We start from the raw sequence: 17,156 nt of genomic DNA, 5'->3' as shown, positions 1-17,156 counted from the left end.
AACTTTGAATATAATATTAGACTTTATGCAGTAACTTCAGTACAAGACATGTTGACCAATCTGTTTGAGGGAAGTTAATATCACTAAAGTTTCCTGAACTTATCAGGAAAAGCTCCGTTTTCTTGGTATGATTTTGATAGAATAATTTTGATAAATTCATATAAAGCTGGAAGTAAACACTTGTTTTTAATACTAACTGTGCTCTTGAACTTTCTGTTGTATGGATTCGCAACGCCTCTGGGTGTGTCTTTCAGAGATAAGGGGAAAACGAAACTAAACTTCACTTTTTGTGACGCAGATTCTTTGCTCCGTGAAATTCTCCGTCTGAAGGTAATGGAAGCTCTTCTTAATGTTTGATAATAATATCTGCTGTCGGCAGCTTAGTTCCAGCAGAAACAGCCATAATATACCGCGTCCTCCTTTCTGATGATTCCCTGCTGTAACTGTAAAACTGTAAAACTGTAGGTTACTGTGTAGTTCTAATGTCCGCCATGTTGTGTTACTGTGTGAGTACAATATGTGGAATAAGAGCAGCAAACACGGAGTCGTTGTTACTGCATAGCTCCCATTTGTGCCGGCGTTTTTTCCTGCCTGAATCAGCGTGTTCCTGAGGCGGAGATGAGTCGCTGCTCTCCCGCTGTCTGAGGCTATGTACACACGTAGCCGGGTATTTTTAAAACCGAATGTTTCCCCCCCTCCGTTTATTGTCGGGAAGCAGTGTTCTGTCGGGAAGCAGTGTTCGCCGTTATTAATTATTATTAATATTATTATTATTATAATGTTCTGTCGGGAAGCTCGCCGTTATTAATTATTATTAATATTATTATTATTATAATGTTCTGTCGGGAAGCAGTGTTCGCCGTTATTAATTATTATTAATATTATTATTATTATTATAATGTTCTGTCGGGAAGCAGTGTTCGCCGTTATTATTACGCTATATGCAGTTATGCACACTGGCTTGCCGTTGCAATCTTTTGTTGTGCTAATTACAGCAAATCCGCGCAATATGCATTCTGTCTGGCTTTGGCTCTGTTTGGCTTTGCCACCTTGAGGTCGCGCCACCTTGTGGAGGTCGCGCCACCTTGTGGAGGTCGAGCCACCTTGTGGAGGTCGCGCCACCTTGTGGAGGTCGCGCCACCTTGTGGAGGTCGCGCCACCTTGTGGCAGGTCGCAAGATTGCAGCACGAACAGACGAACGAACATCCAGACAAAGCAACAGACAAACTCGGGCGATCACATAACCTCCTTGGCGGAGGTAATAATAAAAATGTAAGATAGACCATGTAACACACATATGTCAAACGCGAATTAATTATCTATGGCCCCCTGGATAATATCTAATTACTATTAGAACCGGCCCGCAGGCCACAGCCGCCCGCAGGCCACAGCCGCCCGCTGGTGTTTTGCACGCACCAACACTACATTCCCCACAATGCAACGGTAGCCTGCAAAGTCACTGCAGCGCGCACAAGCGGCTTCATTATTATCTGCGATTATTCATCAGCAGTCAGAGCAGAGATCAACTTTCAGCTACCCCCCTCCTCAAAAATGGCTAAACGTCAGGTGGACACTGAGAACAGGGGGTTTCAAGCCAGGTGGGAGGCAGAGTACATGTTCACGGAGGTAAAAGGCAAACCTGTGTGTCTTCTGTGTGGAGAAAGTTTGGCTGTAATGAAAGAATATAATCTAAGAAGGCACTATCAAACGTCTCAGAAACACACGGACAAAGACAAGAATATGGACACGGAACAAACTACAGAAGGTGGAAGAATTAAAACAAGGCCTCAAAGATCCTATGGCATGAAAATAAATGGAGGCTTTTATATATTTTTAAAGGCTTTAGTGGTCCCCTAATACTGTATCTGAGTTTTTTTCCCCAAAATTCTGCCTTGGTGCAGAATTACAGCCAGTCCCAAAAATGAGCTTTCCTTAGAATAAGCTGTTTAGTGGGGGTGTGGCCTTACTTACGCCTGTGGTACCATGTCCAGGCAGGCTATGTTCACATCAGTTTTGTGCCAGTTCACAGCTTTTCTGAACTAGTTCAAGTTCAGTTCATACATGCTCAAAGTGAACAGTTCATGTTCAAAGCTCACAATTTTAATTCTGAACTAGTTCAAAGTTCAGTTCATTTTACTTTTTTCGTGAGATATTCAAATAAATACTTTGTTTTCACACTACGAGCTAGAAATCACTATATGTTCTTTGAAACTTCTCATTGTAGACATTGCTCATGACACTGCAATTGTGGGTTTCTTACCAGGTGATGAAACTTGCAGCAGTACAGACAAGGTAGACCAGTTCTATACTTAGTGCAATGAAATCTACCAGCATTTAATTAAAAAAAGAATCTATAATATGTATATATTATTTGATATATATCAGGGGTTTTCAAATTCATTGAATGTGAGCCTCCCCTTGGAATAGGTAGAGATAACCAAGCCCCCCCCCCCCCCCCCCTCCCTTATTCATAAAATGTCCATCCAAATATTTCAATACATGCCCAGTAATATTGTTGTAATGTTTTAAATACTTGAACGCAGTTTTTCTAGAGAAGATAATTGTTTTGTTTATGAGATTATCGTCCATCGACTCTTTTGGGCTTTAACATGCGCGCGCCTACCGACAAGAGGTAAGTGACATGCTGTTTATAAAGTTGTTTTGTAACGTCCCCATGCCAGTAATGTGAGAACCATGCATATGGTTTTGATGGTAAGGCTTGTGACTTTATTGTCGGATGGTTTATAAAGTGGTGTGACGTTTCTGCAGTGTGCAAGTTGTTGTTTTACGTGGAAGGGTTAGCGCTTGCCCCTAGCCACCACGTATTTGGCTGGCATGACATGCTGCGCAAACAGCGCAATCGCCACACAGGGAGCGCTGATTTGCACCTCTCTGTGTCCTGCTATCAGTATTTGACAACCTCTAGCAATGGAAATGCGCTTCAAGTGCCCCGGAGTTCCCCTTTAACAAAATTTGAGGCATTGTCTGTCACTGTGCACACAATTTTGTTCTGAATTTTAAATTCCTTGTACACCTCTGCCAGTACTTTTGCCAGTACATCATATGTGTGTGACCCTCTGACACGACGGCATGCAAGTGCAGCTGATTTCCTGAGTGATGGATCATGTTTGTCAAGCCAATGAACTGTAATGCCCATGAATCCCTTGTTGACAGCTGACCAGCAATAAGCTGTTGTGCAAACAAAATCAAGCTCGGCAAGTTCACTTTTTAATTTATAGATAAGCTCCTTGAATTCTCTATTCAGTAGTCCCTGCACTTGCTTTCTTGAAGGCACGTCTGGTTGGTTGCAAACCTGTCACTAGTCTGATGAACGAGGGTTTCTCAACTTTGCTTAGAGGTTGTAAATCTTCCACAATGTAGTCGATAATCAGTTTATCTACCTGCTCCTGTGAGACCACCACGGATCTCTTGAAGGCTGCTGGCAGTGTCATTTGCGTTTGGGGTTGGCAGGGGGTCTTTTTTCCCTTTCCTCCCTTATGACTCTCGAGGGCGTGCATATATGCATTCACACTGGATGGATGTTTTAACTCAATGTGCCGTTTTAAATTCGAGAAGCACGTTGTTGATGTCCTAACTTGTTTTTGCTGCGCAGGTGGACATATCTTACACAGAAAGGTAAGATTTTTGCCGTCGGGGTCTTGGTTTGCGAGAATGTAAAATTGTTTGAAATGTTCATAAGGAGAATCGGTGTCTGTCTCCGTGCCATCACTTCCACTAGCCTTTTTTTTTTTTTGCTATGCCTACCCCGCTCTGCTGCAATTCATCACGGGTAACGTAGTGCGGAAGCCAGTATGTTATTCAACTATTCTCAGCCGGACTCTACGTTGCCCACAATGCATTGCACACGCCGCACACAATGTCAAAACCATTTCTGTCTGGTGATACATGATTTAAGCGGCACCAGCGAGAATACAGGAGGGAGGAACTTTCTCTCGTTGCGTTTCAAAAGAGAAAACAGATGTCACTCAGTTTTCAATGGAAAACAAATTCCAACGTTCATTTACAGCGATGTCTGCCGTTCATGACACATAATGTGAACTAATTCACGTTCAAGTTCTTTATTAAAAAACGTGTTGCGTTCAGTTCAACGTTCACGAAAAAATGAGCGTGTTCAATGAACGCGTTCTTTTGAACTCGTTCACGCACAACACTGGTTCACATATACCAAATCACAAAGAGAGGCTGCTTTCAAGGCTAGCTTATTATTATTATTATTATTATTAGCTTTTATTCATTTTATGTACAGGACATTGGATGGATGGATGGATGGATGGATGGATGGATGGATGGATGGATGGATGGATGGATGGATGGATGGATGTACAGGACATGCAATTTTTCTTTGAAGGAAGTTCGTTTTTGTCTGTTTGCCTGTTGAAAATCTTTTCACTTGAAGTTACTGACAGAGCCATAACAAAATATTGCTTTATTCATTTAATCATTAAATAATATACAGTGTGTTAGGTCTTGGTTCAATAGGCTATGTGCAATCATTTCAATATGTTTTAATAAACATTGAAACAGTCCGGACCTCGGCTTGTAACAAATTTGTTTTTTTGGCCCTCTGTGTATTTGACTTTGACATCCCTTATGTAACATATTAGTGATAATGGTGTAATTAAACCAAATGTTACAATAAAAATGTTTTTATTAACAATGTTTCAATGTATTAAAAACAGGCATGAAATCATAAATATGATCATTTATAGATTATCTGACAGATTCTACAAAACAAGGGACTGTTACATGCATGCATTTCATTCATAATGAAAAGCATTAGACAATAAATCATATTTCTTTCACAAGTTCTTTCACAATATTGCCATTAAAGGGATAGTTCGCCTCTTTTGACATGAAGCTGTATGACATCCCATACTAGCAACATCATTTCTGAACATTTTCTCTGCTTTGACTCTCTGGTGACAACAGGACGGTTGCCTGGAACCTGCGAGCTGTTTGTTTCTGCTCTGTAATGTTTGGGGAACATGTTCACTTCTTATTTCAGAACAAACTTTGATCACTTTTGAGTTTTAAGACAAATCTGCATGATTATCAGATTATTGATGAACTGGAATCAAACAACACGATGATCAGCTGATGATGTTTGTTTTCTACATGAAGAACTGATCTTCATAGAATTAAAGCGTCAGCTCCTCCATTACAGTCAGACACAGCAGCTTCCTGCTGCTTCCTGTGTCCCCTTTCAGAATAAAATAACAGTTAAAATGTGTCTGACTGTAGTCAGTCATGAAGCTGTGTGCAGCTCTGATGGAACATATAATCCACTAATATTGTCTCATGATGAAATGAAGTAGATTCAGGTGTTCTGTCTACTTTATGGATCAGTTTGTGATGTTTTATTCAGCTTTTTCCTTCCCTTTATATGTGAGTAATAATCCTTCATCTTTGTTTCTTTTTTTTGTTGAATTCAACTAAAAGTTAAAACGTTTCATTCAAGTTTTTAAATCAGGAAAATTTTATTTGTACTTTTCAACATAAGATGGACCCTACAGACAAAGATGGAACCTTCCCAGGGTAGAAGGTTCTTTTATTAACAGCATATCAGTCAGTTTCTGGTTCAGACGTTAAATCAGTTGATCTCCGTCCTGCCATTGCTTCCTTTTCATCAGGAGATAATGAAGGAAGCATTGAGAGGTCTTCTGTGATGTTGGAGGACTTCAGAGCAGCTTTGGCAGCAGTAACTCATCTGTAAATGCAAACTCCACTCAAAGCTGCAGACTGACAGCTGATCAGCTGATCCAGCTGTGTCAGCACAAACTGAGTCTGACGGCTCGGAGGAAAGAAATGACGTCTCATTTCTCTAAAAGTTCCTTCTGACATAGAACAGAAAGAAAAGCAGGAGGTAAAAAGCTTGTTTCAGTTTGGCTGTGAGACTTGAACAGACGTGTTTGTCTTCATTCTTTTCTTCTCTCAGACTGACTGAAGTCCAGAAGATGGACAGAGCAGAGTCTGCAGCATGCAGCGGTCGCTCTATGAACAGGAACCCATCCAGACCTCCAGAACTCAGTGATGGACCTGGACCATCAGACACAAAGTAAGAGAACTGCTCCTGAGGGGGGTCAGCTTCTTATCTGGGACATCACCATGGCAACGTATACTGGTAACCCAAACAGGGTGTGAGGCAGGTTGAACATATTCAGGGTATATCTTGGTTATTTAGATTAACTACCAATCAGATCAGTCTGAGAAGCGTCAGGATGCAGGTCATCAACTCGGTTATTCTGAGACATGCTTCATGGTACAGACTCCTGATCAGGTGACAACAGTCAACAAAACACACAGAGGTGGTGATCAGAGGCTGTAACACTCACTGCTGCAGACTGAATAAATGTTGTTTTAATCTTGTCTGAGTTTGGTGAACCAGGCTAAAAGTGTGTTAAAATGTTTTTAAAAACTGATTCTTCTGAGCTACATTTACAGCAACAATCTCCTGCAGGTACAGAACATGATATTAAACAGGAAGTAACAAACATTTTAGCCCTCATTTAAAAAGGAAATACTTTCTCTATTGAGATTTAAAATGTCTCGACCAAGATGGGCAGCAGCTCAGGGTACTATGAAGCAGGATCAATATATCCAGGTTATCTGTCTAAGTGATCTGGTTAACTAACCCAAACAATGGATATCTGACCAAGTGGTACTACAATGCTAGTTATCAACTTTATAAGTCTATCCAAGTTTTCTGATTCTGTTTTACATGTGCTCCTTCGTGTAAAACAGGTGGAGTTGGTCAGTTGGACAGATCAGCTGACCGATCAGAATCTATAAATCAATCACATTGAAAAGCAGAAGCTGACAGTATGTGGTGTGGAAATGATATGGATTAACTCTCACAGATGAAGAATATTTCCTGATATCTGTATTAGTTCCTGGGCACTGCAGAGGAAACTCAGAGGGTCAAAACCCTCCAGAGGTTCCTGCTCTCTGTGGAAGGTTCCTGCAGAGGAAACGTGGCCTCTGATGTCAGTCAGATAGAGAAGCTGTAATGTGATCTCAGAGGACTGTTCCACAGAGGAAAGCTTCTGATTCTCTGCAGCAGTTTGTGTGTTCAGAGCTTCTTTGATGGGTTTCATGAGAGAATTTCTCAGTGATTGATGTGATATGATTAACAGCATGTTTGTGTTTGCAGAGGTCAGCACCACAGACAGAGAGCAGAGTCTCCAGGATCTGACTGTCTGTCTATGAAGAGTGACCGGTCCAAAGGAAGACCTCCAAACCTGAGTGATGAAGCTGGACCCTCAGACACAAAGTAAGACAACTGAAACAGAGGTTTCAGGATCTTCTTGCTGAAAAAAGAGGACAAATGAATTCAGGGATAAAAGCATGAATATATGAATAAAGGATTAAATCAGTAAAACAAATAAAAAAATTAAACACAATAAAACACAGGTTTTAAATCAAAGTTAATTGAATACAGTTGGAAATGAAGGCAGAAATATCAATTTATTTCACATTCGGTACATTAATAACAGAGTAAAAAGATCTTTACCTGTATTTAGTAGCATTTATTGGTGTATTCATGTTCTATGTCAGGGGTCTCAAACTGAACCGTGAAAGGGCCGGTGTGGCTGCAGGTTTTTGTTCCAACCCGGCAGCAGCACAGCTGACTTGTTTTATTCAAACAACCGAACTGGTTAAGACCTTCAGTGCAGACGGGGTTGGAACAAAAACCTGCAGCCACACCGGCCCTTTCACGGATCAGTTTGAGACCCCTGTTCTATGTTATCATAAACATATATATTTATATTATTTTGAAATGAGGCAGCTTCAGTTCTCCATATTAGAGAATATCAGGAGAAGAAACAGTGAAACAGCTGAGTGTATTACCAGAGTGGTAAATGTTGCCTGAAGGGAAATGATGTCACTGCAGCATCAATCATTAGCCAAGATATGCTATTCTTATAGATAACATAATAAAAACTAAATGATCTGACAAACATGTAGAAAGTTGAAGTGTAGCAGAGAGGAAGGTGTGGTAGAAACCTTCAGAGGACTCCATCAGTGGGTTGGGATGTTGTTTCTGTAGCTTAGCAACCACTTAGCTGATGATGTGACACACAGCGTCAGCAGGTAACTCAGGTGAAGTCTCTCAGTAGACAACATGGACAGAAACTCGCAGCCAACAGTTCAACATCTGGGGTGCAGAGTTGCTCCTTCTCAGTGACATGTCCAGGATTACAGCATCTGCTGTTAACCAGCTCTGTGATCCTCTTCCTTTACTGTTACCGCTCTGTCTGCAGTCTCTGTCTGATATGAGTCACAACATGTTTATTTTAGCAGAGAACACCCTGACCTCAGCCTCAGCAGACAATATGTGGTGTGGAAATGATATGGATTAACTCTCACAGATGAAGAATATTTCCTGATATCTGTATTAGTTCCTGGGCACTGCAGAGGAAACTCAAAGGGTCAGAACCCTCCAGAGGTGCCTGGTCTTTGTGGAAGGTTCCTGCAGAGGAAACGTGGCCTCTGATGTCAGTCAGATAGAAAAGCTGTAATGTGATCTCAGAGGACTGTTCCACAGAGGAAAGCTTCTGATTCTCTGCAGCAGTTTGTGTGTTCAGAGCTTCTTTAATGGGTTTCATGAGAGAATTTCTCAGTGATTGATGCGATATGATTAACAGCATGTTTGTGTTTGCAGAGGTCAGCACCACAGACAGAGAGCAGAGTCTCCAGGATCTGACTGTCTGTCTATGAAGAGTGACCGGTCCAAAGGAAGACCTCCAAACCTGAGTGATGAAGCTGGACCCTCAGGCACAAAGTAAGACAACTGAAACAGAGGTTTCAGGATCTTCTTGCTGAAAAAAGAGGACAAATGAATTCAGGGATAAAAGCATGACTATATGAATAAAGGATTAAATCAATAAAACAAATAGAAAAATTAAACACAATAAAACACAGGTTTTAACTCAAAGTTAAATTAATACAGTTGGAAATGAAGGCAGAAATATCAATTTATTTCACATTCAGTACATTAATAACAGAGTAAAAAGATCTTTACCTTTATTTAGTAGCATTTATTGGTATATTCATGTTCTATTATGTTATCATAAACATATATATTTATATTATTTTGAAATGAGGCAGCTTCAGTTCTCCATATTAGAGAATATCAGGAGAAGAAACAGTGAAACAGCTGAGTGTATTACCAGAGTGGTAAATGTTGCCTGAAGGGAAATGATGTCACTGCAGCATCAATCATTAGCCAAGATATGCTATTCTTATAGATAACATAATAAAAACTAAATGATCTGACAAACATGTAGAAAGTTGAAGTGTAGCAGAGAGGAAGGTGTGGTAGAAACCTTCAGAGGACTCCATCAGTGGGTTGGGATGTTGTTTCTGTAGCTTAGCAACAACTTAGCTGATGATGTGACACACAGCGTCAGCAGGTAACACAGGTGAAGTCTCTCAGTAGACAACATGGACAGAAACTCGCAGCCAACAGTTCAACATCTGGGGTGCAGAGTTGCTCCTTCTCAGTGACATGTCCAGGATTACAGCATCTGCTGTTAACCAGCTCTGTGATCCTCTTCCTTTACTGTTACCGCTCTGTCTGCAGTCTCTGTCTGATATGAGTCACAACATGTTTATTTTAGCAGAGAACACCCTGACCTCAGCCTCAGCAGACAATATGTGGTGTGGAAATGATATGGATTAACTCTCACAGATGAAGAATATTTCCTGATATCTGTATTAGTTCCTGGGCACTGCAGAGGAAACTCAGAGGGTCAAAACCCTCCAGAGGTGCCTGGTCTTTGTGGAAGGTTCCTGCAGAGGAAACGTGGCCTCTGATGTCAGTCAGATAGAAAAGCTGTAATGTGATCTCAGAGGACTGTTCCACAGAGGAAAGCTTCTGATTCTCTGCAGCAGTTTGTGTGTTCAGAGCTTCTTTAATGGGTTTCATGAGAGAATTTCTCAGTGATTGATGCGATATGATTAACAGCATGTTTGTGTTTGCAGAGGTCAGCACCACAGACAGAGAGCAGAGTCTCCAGGATCTGACTGTCTGTCTATGAAGAGTGACCGGTCCAAAGGAAGACCTCCAAACCTGAGTGATGAAGCTGGACCCTCAGGCACAAAGTAAGACAACTGAAACAGAGGTTTCAGGATCTTCTTGCTGAAAAAAGAGGACAAATGAATTCAGGGATAAAAGCATGAATATATGAATAAAGGATTAAATCAATAAAACAAATAGAAAAATTAAACACAATAAAACACAGGTTTTAACTCAAAGTTAAATTAATACAGTTGGAAATGAAGGCAGAAATATCAATTTATTTCACATTCAGTACATTAATAACAGAGTAAAAAGATCTTTACCTTTATTTAGTAGCATTTATTGGTATATTCATGTTCTATTATGTTATCATAAACATATATATTTATATTATTTTGAAATGAGGCAGCTTCAGTTCTCCATATTAGAGAATATCAGGAGAAGAAACAGTGAAACAGCTGAGTGTATTACCAGAGTGGTAAATGTTGCCTGAAGGGAAATGATGTCACTGCAGCATCAATCATTAGCCAAGATATGCTATTCTTATAGATAACATAATAAAAACTAAATGATCTGACAAACATGTAGAAAGTTGAAGTGTAGCAGAGAGGAGAGGAAGGTGTGGTAGAAACCTTCAGAGGACTCCATCAGTGGGTTGGGGTGTTGTTTCTGTAGCTTAGCAACAACTTAGCTGATGATGTGACACACAGCGTCAGCAGGTAACACAGGTGAAGTCTCTCAGTAGACAACATGGACAGAAACTCGCAGCCAACAGTTCAACATCTGGGGTGCAGAGTTGCTCCTTCTCAGTGACATGTCCAGGATTACAGCATCTGCTGTTAACCAGCTCTGTGATCCTCTTCCTTTACTGTTACCGCTCTGTCTGCAGTCTCTGTCTGATATGAGTCACAACATGTTTATTTTAGCAGAGAACACCCTGACCTCAGCCTCAGCAGACAATATGTGGTGTGGAAATGATATGGATTAACTCTCACAGATGAAGAATATTTCCTGATATCTGTATTAGTTCCTGGGCACTGCAGAGGAAACTCAGAGGGTCAGAACCCTCCAGAGGTGCCTGGTCTTTGTGGAAGGTTCCTGCAGAGGAAACGTGGCCTCTGATGTCAGTCAGATAGAAAAGCTGTAATGTGATCTCAGAGGACTGTTCCACAGAGGAAAGCTTCTGATTCTCTGCAGCAGTTTGTGTGTTCAGAGCTTCTTTAATGGGTTTCATGAGAGAATTTCTCAGTGATTGATGCGATATGATTAACAGCATGTTTGTGTTTGCAGAGGTCAGCACCACAGACAGAGAGCAGAGTCTCCAGGATCTGACTGTCTGTCTATGAAGAGTGACCGGTCCAAAGGAAGACCTCCAAACCTGAGTGATGAAGCTGGACCCTCAGACACAAAGTAAGACAACTGAAACAGAGGTTTCAGGATCTTCTTGCTGAAAAAAGAGGACAAATGAATTCAGGGATAAAAGCATGAATATATGAAAAAGGATTAAATCAGTAAAACAAATCGAAAAATTAAACACAATAAAACACAGGTTTTAACTCAAAGTTAAATGAATACATGTACAGTTGGAAATGAAGGCAGAAATATCAATTTATTTCACATTTGGTACATTAATAACAGAGTAAAAAGATCTTTACCTTTATTTAGTAGCATTTATTGGTATATTCATGGTCTATGTCAGGGGTCTCAAACTGAACCGTGAAAGGTGTGGCTGCAGGTTTTTGTTCCAACCCGGCAGCAGCACAGCTGACTTGTTTCATTCACACAACTGAACAGTCTGCACTGAAGGTCTTAACCAGTTCAGTTAAGAGTCAGTTAAATGCAGTGTTTTCCTTCATAATAACAAAAATGAGTAACTAATGTTGTGTAGTTTACAGCATCTACTTAACTCAGACTATTATAGAGTCCTACTATAATGACATATCCAGTAATCTCTTCTACACAAACCAAGAAGATGATCTGACGTGGCGAACCCAAAACTCTGACTACAGAGCTGAGTTTTTGTTGCCTGCTTAGTCCTTCTGTGGCTCTCACAATACTGGTTTTATTTAAATTCAGATCATTTCAAGTTTTTTTGAAAATATTTTAAACTCTACTTCCAGTTCAGGAGCAACATGGACTCTGAACAGAAGCACATGTCTGTCTGTGATGGTCTATTTTCTGCCTCTGACAGCTCAGGGGGTCACAGTGGATGGATGTGGGATGAAGTGTGATCATCTCAGAGTGAAGCTGCAGCCAGTGTTGTTAGAATCTATTTGATCAGCGCACACTATCAGCCAGTTCTTTATTGGTTATTTGTAATTACTACAGAGTTTTTTATTTCTTAATTCTAAAAGAGCAAATGTAGAATAGTATTAGGATTGATATGAAATGTTTTCTGTAGAGCAGCAGCAGTGATATTCACACAGTGAAGTCACCACATAATCTGAAGATTGAACCAAATGTGAAATGTTGCTGCAGGAAGGGTTGAGTTTGTATTCACATCAAACAGCAGAGTTAAGGCCAAACAGAGTTATTTTAAAGTGATTTTAGTGATGAAGACATGTGTTGACAGTCGGAGGAAGAGGAGCGGTGTTTGTGAGGAGGAGCAGCTGTCCTGCTGTGCTCTGTGTCAGGACGTCTTGAAGGATCCGGTCTCTGCCAGCTGTGGACACTGGTTCTGCAGACAGTGCATCACCTCATACTGGGACCAGTCTGCTTCCTCAGGAGGCTCATACTGGGACCAGTCTGCTTCCTCAGGAGGCTCCTCCTGTCCTCAGTGTGGAGAAAGATCCAGAACCAGAGCTGGACCACAGACAGCCAGTCAGAGCAGAACGGCACCAGGTCAGATATTCCTGTTAACCCGTTTAGATGCACACATCACATCAATGAGTACAAGAAGCACCCTGGAGAGGTCGGCAGTCCATCACAGGGCCACACAGAGACAAACGAGACACACAACCATGCACACTCACCTCTAGGGACAATTTAGAGTCCAGAAGAAAAATCCAAACCTAAATTAATTTATGTACTTTTCATATTTGATGGTTTCATGATGGCACCAGCTGTTCCTGTATTCATGAACCAATCAGAATCCTGTTTGTTCACACAGTTTGGAGGCACTTGTCAGGTGTGGGTTGAGGGTGAAGGGACTGTAGGACACGGATGCGGACTTTCAAAGCAAAAAACTGGATTTATTTCCCAAAAACAAAGTGACAACAAAAGGCTAAGCCGGATTCAAAAAAACAAACTGTGACAAAATACGAAACTAAACATGGCATGAATGGAAAAATAAATAAATACTTAGCTTGCAAAAACGTGGACCATGGGGAAACAAGGCAGGCAGGGTCAGGTATCATGGGTAAGGGTAAGAATCTCACAATGAACAAAAAGGACTGAGAACATAAATAGGGAGTGAACGTGATTGGGGATAAGGTGCAGCTAGAGGGAAATAAACAGGTGCAGTGAGCGAACTAATTAACAGGGTGCAGGGAAAACTAAGACATGAACCGAAAAACTAAACATGGATTCAAACTCAAAAACGTGACCTAAAACATGAAACTAAAAACAAGTCCATGGGCGTGACAGCACTGGGTCTAAATTCAGACACTGAACACAACACAAACAAAGTGGAACATGATCTAAAACTGTTTGGCTGTCCTCAAGTCAGCAGCATGTGAGTCAGCTCCCTCTGATTATACTGATGCTGACTAACTGATAGGAATACTAAGTTGGAGGAGCTCCACCAACAACAGTGACTCCATCGTTATTTAAAGTCTCTGTGTGTTCTGCTCTCAGGACTTTTGGAACTTCTAACTGAGTCTCAGTGGTTTAAACTTTAGTTTCTCTCTGTTTTGCTTTAAAACTTTATTGATCATTTTACTGTGAGGTTGAAGGAAAAGAAAAGTTTTCTGTGTGAAGCCAGAAACATGTTCAACTGAGATCAGAAAGATGAAGAAGAAAAAATCCTGATTAATTTAATCTACTCTGTGTTTCTGTTTTGTCTCATTTGTTCTTTGGGCAGCAGATGTTGGTCTGCAGGAGGTTTTAGATGAACATAAGATCAGCCTGAGGAGGAGATGTGAACATGTGACTGAAGGAAGTGATGGAGCAGGAGGTGGAACCCTCCTCAGCAGGATCTACACTGAGCTCTACATCACAGAGGGACAGAGTGAAGAGGTTAATACCCAGCATGAGGTGAGGCAGCTGGAGACGGCTTCCAGGACCCTCCATGACACTCCAATCAGGTGCCACGACATCTTTAAAGCCTTACCTGAGCAGCAGGGGGCCATCAGAGTGGTTCTGACCAACGGCGTCGCTGGTGTTGGAAAAACCTTCTCAGTGCTGAAGTTCACTCTGGACTGGGCAGAGGGCCTGGAGAACCAAGATGTCAGTGTGGTGATTCTGCTTTCATTCAGGGAGCTGAACCTGATCAGAGAGGAGCGGCACAATCTTCTCACGCTGCTCCATGTTTTCCATCCAACATTACAGAAGCTCCCAGCAGAGCAGCTGGCTGGCTGCACACTTCTGTTCATCCTGGACGGCCTGGATGAAAGCAGACTGTCTCTGGAGTTCAGCTGTCAGGTTGTGTCTGAGGTCACACAGAAGTCATCAGTCAGCGTGCTGCTGACAAACCTCATCAGGGGGAACCTGCTTCCCTCGGCTCGCGTCTGGATAACTTCCCGACCTGCAGCAGCCAATCGGATCCCTCCTACATGTGTCGGCAGAGTAACAGAAATACGAGGCTTCACCGATTCCCAGAAGGAGGAGTACTTCAGGAGGAGATTCAGAGATGAAGAGCGGTCCAGCAGGATCAGCTCCCACATCAAGGCATCCAGGAGCCTCCACATCATGTGTGGATTCCCAGTCTTCTGCTGGATCACTGCTACAGTTCTGGAGCACATGTTGACCACAGAGCAGAGAGGAGAGCTGCCCAAGACCACCACTGACATGTACTCCCACTTCCTGCTGGTTCAGACACAGAGGAAGAAGAACAAGTACCACCAGGGACATGAGACGAGTCCACAGGGGCTGACGGAGGCTGACAGGGAAGTTCTTCTGAAGCTGGGGAGGCTGGCGTTTGAACATCTGGAGGAAGGAAACATCATGTTCTACCAAGAAGACCTGGAGCAGTGTGGCCTGGATGTCACAGAGGCATCGCTGTATTCAGGAGTTTGTACAGAGATCTTCAAAAGAGAGTGTGTGATCTTCCAGAAACCAGTTTACTGCTTTGTTCATCTGAGTGTTCAGGAGTTTCTGGCTGCAGTCTACATGATGCACTGTTACACCAACAGCAAGAAAAAGGTGCCGAAGAGCTTCCTGGGATTCACCAACAGGAACACTGAGGTGCTGAAGAGCTTCCTGGGAGAAGACTACAGTGACTTATCTCTGGATGTCTTCCTGAACACAGTCATGGAGAAATCCTTTCACAGTAAAAATGGCCACCTGGACTTGTTTGTCCGCTTCCTTCATGGCCTCTCTGTGGAGTCCAACCAGAGACTCTTAGCAGGCCTGCTGGGTCAGACACAGAACAGAACACAAATGATAAAAAGAGCCATCAACAACCTGAAGGAGATGAACATGTCCAACATTTCTCCTGACAGAAGCATCAACATCTTCCACTGTCTGATGGAGATGAAAGACCTCTCAGTTTATCAGGAGATCCAAAGGTTCCTGAAGTCAGAGAACAGAGCAAAGAAGAGACTCTCTCAGATCCACTGCTCAGCTCTGGCCTACATGCTGCAGATGTCAGAGGAGGTTCTGGAGGAGTTGGACCTGAAGGAGTACAACACAACAGATGAAGGACGAAGGAGACTGATTCCAGCTGTGAGGAACTGCAGACTGGCTCGGTGAGTTGATGTGTTCATTGACTTCATGAGTCAGTGTAGATTAGTAGTTTAGTTCCCTAAAAGCCGTTTCTGCACATGAACACCAGAGATGTTCTGGAGAATCTGCAGACAGGTTCATCTGGACCTTTCCCACAGTTGCTGGTCACATGTGCTTCACAGCAGCAGGCCTACTGTTGGAGACAGTAAGCCAGCATTAACCTGCTGTTTCCATTGTTTCCCATGTGGGCCGGCTTTATGCCCACATGGCCGGTCCCCAACACAACCAGAAGCTAAGAAATCTGGCCAGTTTCTGAAATCACCACATAAAGAATGTTTCCATGCCAACCTGACTTACAGGAGAGAATATTTGACAGATTGGGCCCAGTTCCCAGCTCACTGGAAATGATGCAACAGAAATCTGTGGGAATATGTTGAAAAAAGTATTTTGGGGGTTTAAAGTTTTACTGAACTGGATCATTAAAATAAAGGTAAAAAGTTTGTTGGTAAAATTCTGATCATTGGATCAGCAGAAGGTTTTATAGGTGAGCTGCACTCTGGTACTATGAAGCCACGCTGCTGGAACACCTGCAGAATGTGGCCTGGCATCGTCTTGCTGAAATAAGCAGCGACGTCCCTGAAAAAGACGTTGCTTGGATGGCAGCATATGTTGCTCCTGTTTGGAGCTTTCAGCATTAATAGCGCCTTCACAGATGTGCAGGTTACCCACGCCATGGGCACAGCCCCACACTATCACAGATGCTAGCTTTGGAACTTCGCTCTGATAACAGTCTGGATGCTCCTTTTCCTCTTTAGCCCGGAGGACACGACGCCCATGATTTCCAGAAACAGTTTGAAATGTGGACTCAGACCACGGCACAGTACTGAATGCTAACAGCTTTTATACATACAGATTAGATATATTAAGACATCGATCTGCAGTGAAATGTAGACGCCATCATTTGAGAAGACGACGTGAACTGTGGCCTTTGCACAGAATTTAAAAATACGAGTTGGAAGTTCAAAGCGTACAGCAAACAGTGTTGGAACTGATATCTATGGAGACATAATGATGTTGCTCTGTGGCAGCTTTCAGACCCACGGAGAAGCTAACTGGTGCTTAGAAGCTTCTGCTGTTTACACATACCCGGGTATTTTGATAAACGCATATTTTCTAACCTTCGTTTGCAAAAATAACTAGGTGCACACAGCCCCGTTTTTAAAAAAAAACACGTCTACATTGATCAGCATAAAAACGCTATCAAGAGCTGTTAAATTACGCCAAGCCTGAC

At 42.1% G+C, this 17,156-nt stretch overlaps 1 protein-coding gene across 6 annotated transcripts in view; it reads left to right on the top strand.

Moving 5' to 3' along the window:
• Positions 1–17,156, top strand: part of LOC142397757 (protein NLRC3-like) — a 104,362-nt gene that overhangs the window by 78,474 nt on the left and 8,732 nt on the right. The window contains exons 1-9 of one of the 6 annotated variants that reach the window (XM_075481462.1): positions 234–330; positions 5,957–6,076; positions 7,172–7,291; positions 8,684–8,803; positions 10,006–10,125; positions 11,333–11,452; positions 12,615–12,883; positions 14,064–15,343; positions 15,386–15,888. In XM_075481462.1, coding sequence (XP_075337577.1) covers positions 5,976–6,076; positions 7,172–7,291; positions 8,684–8,803; positions 10,006–10,125; positions 11,333–11,452; positions 12,615–12,883; positions 14,064–15,343; positions 15,386–15,888 — 2,633 coding nt within the window. In that variant the 5' untranslated portion in view covers positions 234–330; positions 5,957–5,975. Of the gene's footprint in view, positions 1–233; positions 331–1,057; positions 1,273–5,956; positions 6,077–7,171; positions 7,292–8,683; positions 8,804–10,005; positions 10,126–11,332; positions 11,453–12,614; positions 12,884–14,063; positions 15,889–17,156 lie in introns of those variants that run through there. The other 5 variants (XM_075481452.1, XM_075481435.1, XM_075481479.1 and 2 more) reach the window with 5 other exon arrangements.

Source organism: Odontesthes bonariensis, chromosome 2, assembly GCF_027942865.1.
Source record: "Odontesthes bonariensis isolate fOdoBon6 chromosome 2, fOdoBon6.hap1, whole genome shotgun sequence".
Lineage (NCBI taxonomy): Eukaryota > Metazoa > Chordata > Actinopteri > Atheriniformes > Atherinopsidae > Odontesthes > Odontesthes bonariensis.
This window is presented reverse-complemented; position numbering and strand designations above follow the sequence as displayed.